The sequence below is a fragment of the Papilio xuthus genome, unplaced genomic scaffold, assembly GCF_000836235.2.
Source record: "Papilio xuthus unplaced genomic scaffold, Pxut_1.1 DF829660.1, whole genome shotgun sequence".
NCBI lineage: Eukaryota > Metazoa > Arthropoda > Insecta > Lepidoptera > Papilionidae > Papilio > Papilio xuthus.
Window position 1 is genome coordinate 2560224 of NW_013528989.1, and position 8522 is coordinate 2568745.

Here is an 8522-nt window from a genome sequence, read left to right on the forward strand (position 1 = left end):
ATGACAAAACTTATTAAAGTGCGGACGTCACAGCCAGTTATGGCAGTTGGCGTGATAAAAAAAAAAGTTTGACATTTGACAGATAAGGATAAGAATTAGCGAGACAAGACATATAACCTCATACGTGTTTTTTTTTACAAATTCTTATAAATTAAATCTCACCAAAGAAAATGGCTTCACTAAAAGTATATTCAGTGGGTAGACTAGTAAAATATGTAACAGATTCCAGTCTCCGATCATTAAGAGGCAATATTTACAGGTAAACCATTGCGCAACCAAACTTATACAACCTAAAAAAAAAGAAAACCATATAAAATGAACTATTTACGACTATACAGATTTTAAATTCACTAAATTTCATACTATAGAACCATTGCTCGTGTTTTAAAAACAAGCAATAAATTCGAATATTTCATCATGCGGCGTATTTGAAAATCAATTTTTTATGATGAAACAATAAGATACTTTTGTATCACGGTATATCCACAATAACTAGAATAATCTTGACAATAAAACGATGTCATATAAGAACATCAAGAAAAACTGTATTCAAGGTACTTCTGACCGTAGATCTTCAGTCAGAGGCTACAGTACCGAGGAAAAGGCCGCAGAAGATGCATCAAGTGATAAACAGATGCCCACAACATTGGAGGACTGTCACAAACAAATTGAAACATTAAGTACTGAAGTTTCCTCACTAAAACAACAAGTAAAGGATTATGAAGTGAGTACAATAAAGAGAAATGATTATTTTTTCAATGTTATAATTTCAATAACTCCAACATATACAATTGTATGTTTCAAACACAAATTTTCCAAAGACAAATCTTTAAGACAATTATGACACAGCAAACATGAACATACAACTAAAACATAGTTCTCAACATTATTTTCAAAACACAATTTAGTTATTCAAACTTTCCTGAGACATTATACTAAACTGATATAAAAACGGCTAAACACTCATTTATATGCATCCGGTGGCAGCACCTACTAGTTTCGACCCCATCGGGGGCCCTTCATCAGGATGAGTGATACTGGTATTAATTCGCGGATGCGGCCCGTCGCTCACAATTTAGTATTTATCAAGTAAATTAAAAAAAAACATAAAACAAGGGATGAATTGTGACTTACATAGTCTATGCGGTAGATTGCCTTTAATTATTTAAATTAAGAATAAAAAAACATTCTATACATAAAGTCAATTATTTTGTGAATGTTATATACCATGAGAAAGTGTTTCTACTGAAAAAGTTTACAATTTTCGCAAAAAATTTGTAGAGAAACTATGAAACTATTTCAACTATAATTTGAAATGAAATAAAGAGTTGTTGAACTTTCTTGTAGCCACCAACATATTGCCCCTCTATGTAACTATGTATTAGGTGAATATTTCCATGTTTCAGGACAAATACAAGCGAGCTCTAGCAGACGGAGAGAATGTCAGAAGACGTATGATGAAGCAAGTTGAAGACGCTAAGTCATTTGCTATACAGAGCTTCTGTAAAGACCTTCTTGATGTAAGTGTTAAGTCTTTAAGTTACACAAAGTTAAAACAAAATCAGATCTGCAACTGCAACTATTTACCTATAAAAGTTGTAGAAAGATGTGTATAGAAAGAGTGTATTTCCTCTTCCTACTCTTCTGAATCAAATCCACTTACCCTTTCCATGTTTTCACTGTTATAGGGTTGGATAAGGGAAGAGATTTTAATTTGAGAACAGTCCTATATACACTCAACAGAAGGCGGAATTGCTTCACTTCTGTGTTTCATGGTTAACTGTTATTAATTATACTAGGTTGCGGATACACTAAGTGCAGCTGCAGACAGCGTGCCGGAGAGGGCAGAGGCACACGCTGAGAGTGCAGCGGCTGCGCTACGTTCCCTGCACGACGGTTTGCGACTAACACGCGCACAACTCGACCAAGTAATTAAATATTATTATAGTAGCGCAATATACCATCAGTTAATATTTCTAACTGTGGGTTTTCGAGACAAAAATGCTCAATTAAAACATATTGTTGTCAAAATTGATGTGGGAGGGGAGATATGTTTTAGGCAGAGATTATGGTCTTAGAAATCAATGGTAAGATACTTTGAAAAGAGGTGATTTTAACCGGCAGGTTAGTAAACAAATAGTTTAATTAATTTGAATATTTTTTCAGGTGTTTGCTAGACATGGTTTGGTGGCAGTGTCTCCGTTGAGAGAGAAATTCGACCCCAATCTCCACGAGGCGTTGTTCCAACAGGTGAATATTGTATTTACCTTTTTTCCATAATCATAAAGTGAAAAGAATTTTAATAAAACATATTGTTTACTACGACTGAATTTAAGGGCCCTTTAACTATAGAGAAATGGACTGGGCAAAATGTTTATGTAGTAAAAATTTACCAACACTTAAGGAGCACACAAGCAAGTTTGGAACTTATTGTAATGTGCCCGTTTGATCCCGACTCTTAAAAGTTAAAGACTGGTCTCTTTAATCTTACTATGGACAAATGGTTGAATAGATGTTTGTTACAAGTTATCTTCAGTACCCCGGCATGGATCTCGCTGAAATTTGGTATAGTTGCAGAGCATAGCCTGGAAGATAACATAGGATATTTACTAAGGTTTTTTTTTATTTCGCGCGGACGGAGTTGCGAGGAAAAGCTAGTGTTATAACCAGTTTTGATTTTATTTTGTAATGTTTTCAGGAGGTGGAAGGCTTTGAGCCCGGCACAGTAGTGACTGTCAGCAAGGTCGGGTACAAACTGCACGAGCGCTGTGTACGCCCCGCTCTCGTGGGTGTCGCTAAAGGCTAGTACGTGACGTCTAGTTCATGACGTCAAGTGCGTGACGTCGAGGTGGCGGACTGTTTAGAATGTGTTCCAATTTTCCACAAATAAAACGTTATATCTGTCATGTATTTATACTTGGGTTAGGAAAATTTTATTTTTTGTATTTAAAAAACATATTTTTTATAAATAGTAAAGAAAAATTTCCGGACGAATTCTAATTTCACTAAAATGCACAAGTTTGTCTATGGTGATTTGACACCTGTCAAAATGCATTTTGGCGGGACAACGTAATTACTGTAGTAAATTTTTTTGTTGCATTTATTTTCATTGAAATAATTTAAAGGTTTTTTTTATTTAAAAAGTATATGTATTGGTTAATGTTTTAAGGCATCTTTAATAATAGAGGTAAAATTGTAAAAAAAGTATATTTTTTCATATCATTGGATACACGGAACAAATTATCAATTCCAAATGTGTGAATGTGGTTCAAAGTGCAGAATGTAGTTTTAACAAAATAAAAATGTTTAGTTAATTACATTTTTTATTACACCAAATCTTCCTACTAAAGACATAGTTTTTTTTTAAAGTAATTTTCGTAATATTCCTTGTTACCAACTAAACTAGACATATGCTTGGATATGTTTGATAAGAATTAAATTAAAAACAAATCCACAACCAGATATCAGCCCCCAACAAGTATTCAGTCCTTAATGATTTCGTAATGAACTTCAAGAGTTTAAAACTGACAATAACTTTCTATATTTGTCATGTCTGTTCTAGATACATTTTAAATTCGTTATGAAATCGCTTTAAACGTAGCACTGTCTAGGGGGCCAGCTATCTGTACAATAAAATATGCATAAGAATTAAAAACTTTTCGATGTAGGTTTTAACATTTTTTTTTCAGAGGTTATTTTTAAACATCTATTTGGACAGTATATAATAAAATAACATATTACTTAATCAGAAATCATTTAATTCCATCAAATAGTTGACATACATTAGTGTGTACCTTTCATAGCTATACTGTCCTAATATTTCGTATATGAGCTTCCACAGTCATAAAACCTGTATAACAATATCGCTATCTCTTTCTCCAGAACTAAAATTCAAAGTGTGACATCATCATACGATTCCACTGCTGTGATATTAGTATTATTCTTTCCTGTTGTGAAATCATCATCAGCTCATTTACATCTCCACTGAGGGTCTCGGAGCCAATCCTAAGTCAGTGACTAGGAACATAGTCAATGCTGGCCCAGTTCTGGTTTTTCACAGATATGTGTAGCATCACTAACTAATATTCATCATGCGCATAGGTTAAATGTACATAGGTAAATGGAAAAACACCTTGGTACACGGCGGGATTTGAACCCAGGACCGGATTACAATTCAAGACAACTCTGAGCCAACGACACTCTTCAAAGTTATTATCAAAGATTGAAATATCTACTTTGAACATCACAGCAATGGTGTTTCTACTTCAGCAGACAAAATGGGGCTAAATGGGACCATAGACAAATGTTTTACAAATATATGTTATGTCCTTTTCTTATAATCCTGACATGTAGTGGGGTTATGTCATAGATCTAGGATTCTAGGATTTTCTAACTAAAAAACATACTAAATAAATGTGATAGTATACATAAATGTTGAGTACATGTGTTAAAAGCAAAAGATATACACCACCATGTTACATTTTAGCATTAGTCTATGATTTCGTAATAAAAAATTACAACACAAAGGAAATATAATTTTTTGGACACCTTTTATAATATAAGTGGTCTTGATAAACTCCTCTATGTTATATTTCTTCAACTTTCAGTTTGAATTTTCAGTTATTTCCGGAGATCAAAAGCCCAATTGTCTGCCCGGAGACCGGAGGTCCATCTCGACCACATAATCACCAACACACATGTATTTAATAAAATTATATACATAATTTATTAATATCTCAAATACTAGAAATAAAATAACTGTAGTTAGTTAAAATTCTTCACAATTTTTTTTTATTATATGAAGGAAGGAAGCAAGTAGCAACTTTCGCCAAAATAACAAAACCATGCCTATTGACAGGCATTTACTTTTTTTACCTTTAATCAACAGAGGAGGGGACCCAGAAAGAGGATGTCCCTTTCTTATAGTCACCTCATCTAATCCGTTACAAGAAACAGGTGGGAAGGGAAATAAAATACATTTTTATTTAGTATGTTATAAATTAAATACAAAAAGAAATTGGAATCTGCGGCAAATGGGACTGTATTTTAAATTATTCAAACTTTCATGAGACATTATACTAAACTGATATATAAACACTGCTAAACACTCACGTATATTTGTACAGTGGCGGCTCCGACTAGTTTCGAGCCCATCGGGGGCCCTTCACCAGTACCACTCATCCTGATGTCGGGCCCCCGATGGGCTTGAAACTAGTCGGTGCCGCCACTGGACGAATATACGTGAGTGTTTAGCCGTGTTTATATATCAGTTTTGGACTGTATTTACCTAAATATAGTTAAAAATGAGTACAAACACATAGATTTACGAAAAAAAACTTCAAGAAATTATTATTAACTTTAAATATAAGCTAAAGACATATTTAATATGTTGGAAATATATAAAAAAAACAATCCATATAATTAGAAGACAAACATACAATTTTATATGTATTATTTTGGGCAATACTAAACATCTATATGAGAGAAAATTATAAAAAAAAAAATTTAATTATATCTTTGAAATAAATGTTCAGACATTTTGTATATTTTGAAAGCTTATTTAGCATATTCTTTTGACAAACCGACTCTTTTCTTACATTTTTTTTTGTATCTTTAATAAATCCTAAACCATAGCGTATTAGCCATATTTTAAGCTAGATTTTTCCCTTAAAATGCTAATATTTAATACTAATTTTACATAATCAATTCTAGCATTCTTCTAAACATACTAAAATTGTTAATTTTTACTATAATTATGCAACAGATGGAGCAACTATCATACAAAATGTATTTCAAAATATTCAGTAATTTTAATGTGTGTTATATAATATTTTTGTATGGAGAAGACTTGACAATGAATTTAAAACCCAAATACATTAACAAATTGTTCCATAACTGTTGATAATAAATCCAGTCCCGATGGACAAACTCCGTAAACCAGAAACTCGGAGAGAAATCTGTATAAGTGAAAAAAATATTCCAGTTCCTTAGATTTTCACTTATACAGTTTTAACTTTATTATTTATCATTTTAGTCAACTTAACACCGTCCATTGGTCCGTACAGTACGCACGGATTTAACGGATTAGCTTTGTCTTCCTTGCTATGTTTATACTTAGCAAACTAGAATCCGTTTCGGGCTTTGCGTGTGGTGCGTCGCCGGGAATATAAACGCCTAACTTTAGTCCCATTTGTAATTTCATATTTACTTTATATTATAAAGCGGAAGAGTTTGTTTGTTTAAACGCGCTAATCTCAGGAACTACTGTTCTGATTTTTTTTTATAACAGAAGGGGGCAAACAAGCAGCGGGAACACCGAGGTGTTCAACAAGGCCCATGGACATCAGCAATACCAGAGGAACCGCAGACGCGTTGCTGGCCTTTGAGATAGTGATAAGCTCGCTTCTTGAAGGAACCTATGTCGTAGCGGTAAAAAATTGAAATCTTTTTTGTTGGATAGTCCATTTCTAGAGGAAGGCTTTAAGCTATATAACATTATGCTGCAACCAATTGTTTTTTTTATTCCGCGCGGACCGAGTCGCGGGCGACAGCTAGTTCATTATAAATGTTTTAACTTTAACAGTTCTAGGAATGGTTGACTTTTAGGTTATAAATCTAGCTTTTGGAAATAATCTAAATGGAAATTAATAAATAAAAATCAATTTATGACCGTTTGCGTTGCATCTTTAACTATATTAACATAACTTTGTAAGGATTTTAATACTAAATAGCTGTTTTTAATTATTGTTTGCCTTTATTATTTACATAGGTGTATGTAAAAACCGATATGTAAATTAAAGTGTTTGTTTTTAATTCATTCTTTATCAATTGTGCTAGTATTGCACCAAAATCTATGTTTTCTGCCTACCTTTTTTATACGTGAATTGTCTTTACACTGACACTATTTTGATATTTAAAAGGTCACTCAAGTTTATCACTGCACTAGTTCACTTCAACACTTGTATAGGTCTTCCGGACTTAGGTTTAAAAGCCCTCCTGGTAGGCCTTGGAGTCAAGCCTGGCCTGCAGCAGCTCGAGTTGACGACGAGCCTCGCATTGTGGGAAGTTGTTCAACTCGTAGTACTGTGGTGCTATTTTGAGTAACCATTCCGCTGAAAAAATAGAAAAAGTAAGTATTTTTTAACAATTTTACAACATAAATGTTCATATTCTGAATTAGGAAGATGCAAAATATTGAATTTTGTATAACAAGAAACATTTTTATATCATTTCTCGATTATTTCTTTGTATGTTTTCAGAAAATTTAACTGAATCTCTTTGAAAGCAGTTTGTGGAATAAAAAGAGACTATCGTAATGCAAATTAATCCCATTTTAGTCTTAAATAAGTACAGTTAATGTTTTAAATCTTACTAATATTATAGTATATAATAGTTTAGTTGTATGGATGTTTGTTAGAAAGTATTTCCAGAACGGCTGCATGGATCTTGCTGAAATTTGACATAGATGTAGAACATAGTCTGGAAGAACATAGACTACAAAGTTTTCCTAAGCTAGTAAGTATATACTTACGTTTAATATCGGTGACTGTGCGTATATAATTCTTTGTTGTGAGTACAAACTCATTGTATATAACCCAGTCGGGCTTGTGGTCGAGGCAGGTGGACGGATGCAGCTGCACCACTTGGTTATCCTTTACCGTCAGATAGTGTCCTGTACGTTCCAAATGTGCTACCTGGAAACAAATAATTTTTAAATATACTATTTGATATAATTCAATATTTGTTTTTTTTGCAGATATTCCTTATCCTGAATCATAATTGTTAGGTTATTTTTTTAGAAACAAAAACCTGTAGTCATGGAGACAGGAGCGTTTTTTTAATATCATTAGGTGGCAAACGAGCGAGCGGTCACCTGAAATCGCTGAAATAGCGAAGTGATCGTTGCCCATAGACATACGCAATTGCATATAGACATATGCTTTGCCTACCTTTAATCGACAGAGGAGAGGATGCACAGAAAGAAAATATTTTCCCTTTCCATGCATCCTCTCATCCGGAAAGTCCACTTCCACTTCCCATCCTTTCCTTATAAGAAAAAGGGTGGGAAGGAAAAAAGGACTACATTAAGCCTCCAGAACACACACTCATCAGACTGCAGCGGAATAGCTTCCACTTGACGCCTGTCTTCTGTGTGGTCGTGGTATTTCACTGAGCGAGTTGGGACAATTCGTGCGATGATGTTAAAGCTCGCTCTACCACTGTAAATGCGTTACTGAACTTACTAATATTATAAAAGTTTACATGGATGAATGAAGTTAGACTGTATCTCCAAAATGGCTGAGCAGATCGGTATGAAATTTAGGAGAGACATAGAGTATTATAAATTAACTATTTTTGCTAATTTCGCATGGACAAAGTATAGAAATTATTAGACTTATAAATATTACGACTAGAAACACGATTGTTATTAATATAAAAAAAAAATCTTTAATATGTGTCTATCATCTATAACTTAGTACAATAAAAAGTTGCATTAATAACATTTTTAATTAAAAAAACCA

The 8522-nt window shown here is 33.3% G+C and overlaps 1 protein-coding gene and 1 long non-coding RNA gene across 2 annotated transcripts; one reads left to right on the top strand and one right to left on the bottom strand.

The window, feature by feature from the left end:
• The first annotated feature begins 68 nt into the window (after positions 1-68).
• Roe1 (grpE protein homolog, mitochondrial Roe1) lies at positions 69-3314 on the top strand. Its single transcript, XM_013309563.1, has 6 exons — positions 69-259; positions 571-724; positions 1407-1520; positions 1800-1928; positions 2167-2250; positions 2699-3314. The coding sequence occupies exons 1-6, from the start codon at positions 171-173 to the stop codon at positions 2804-2806; spliced, it is 678 nt and encodes a 225-aa protein (XP_013165017.1). The 5' UTR covers positions 69-170; the 3' UTR covers positions 2807-3314.
• A 3306-nt stretch (positions 3315-6620) lies between these two features.
• Positions 6621-7694, bottom strand: LOC106115921 (uncharacterized). Its single transcript, XR_001227780.1, has 2 exons — positions 7532-7694; positions 6621-7112 (listed from the first exon to the last, which is right to left on the bottom strand). It is a non-coding gene; the product is annotated as an uncharacterized LOC106115921 (long non-coding RNA).
• Between the last annotated feature and the right edge of the window lie 828 nt (positions 7695-8522).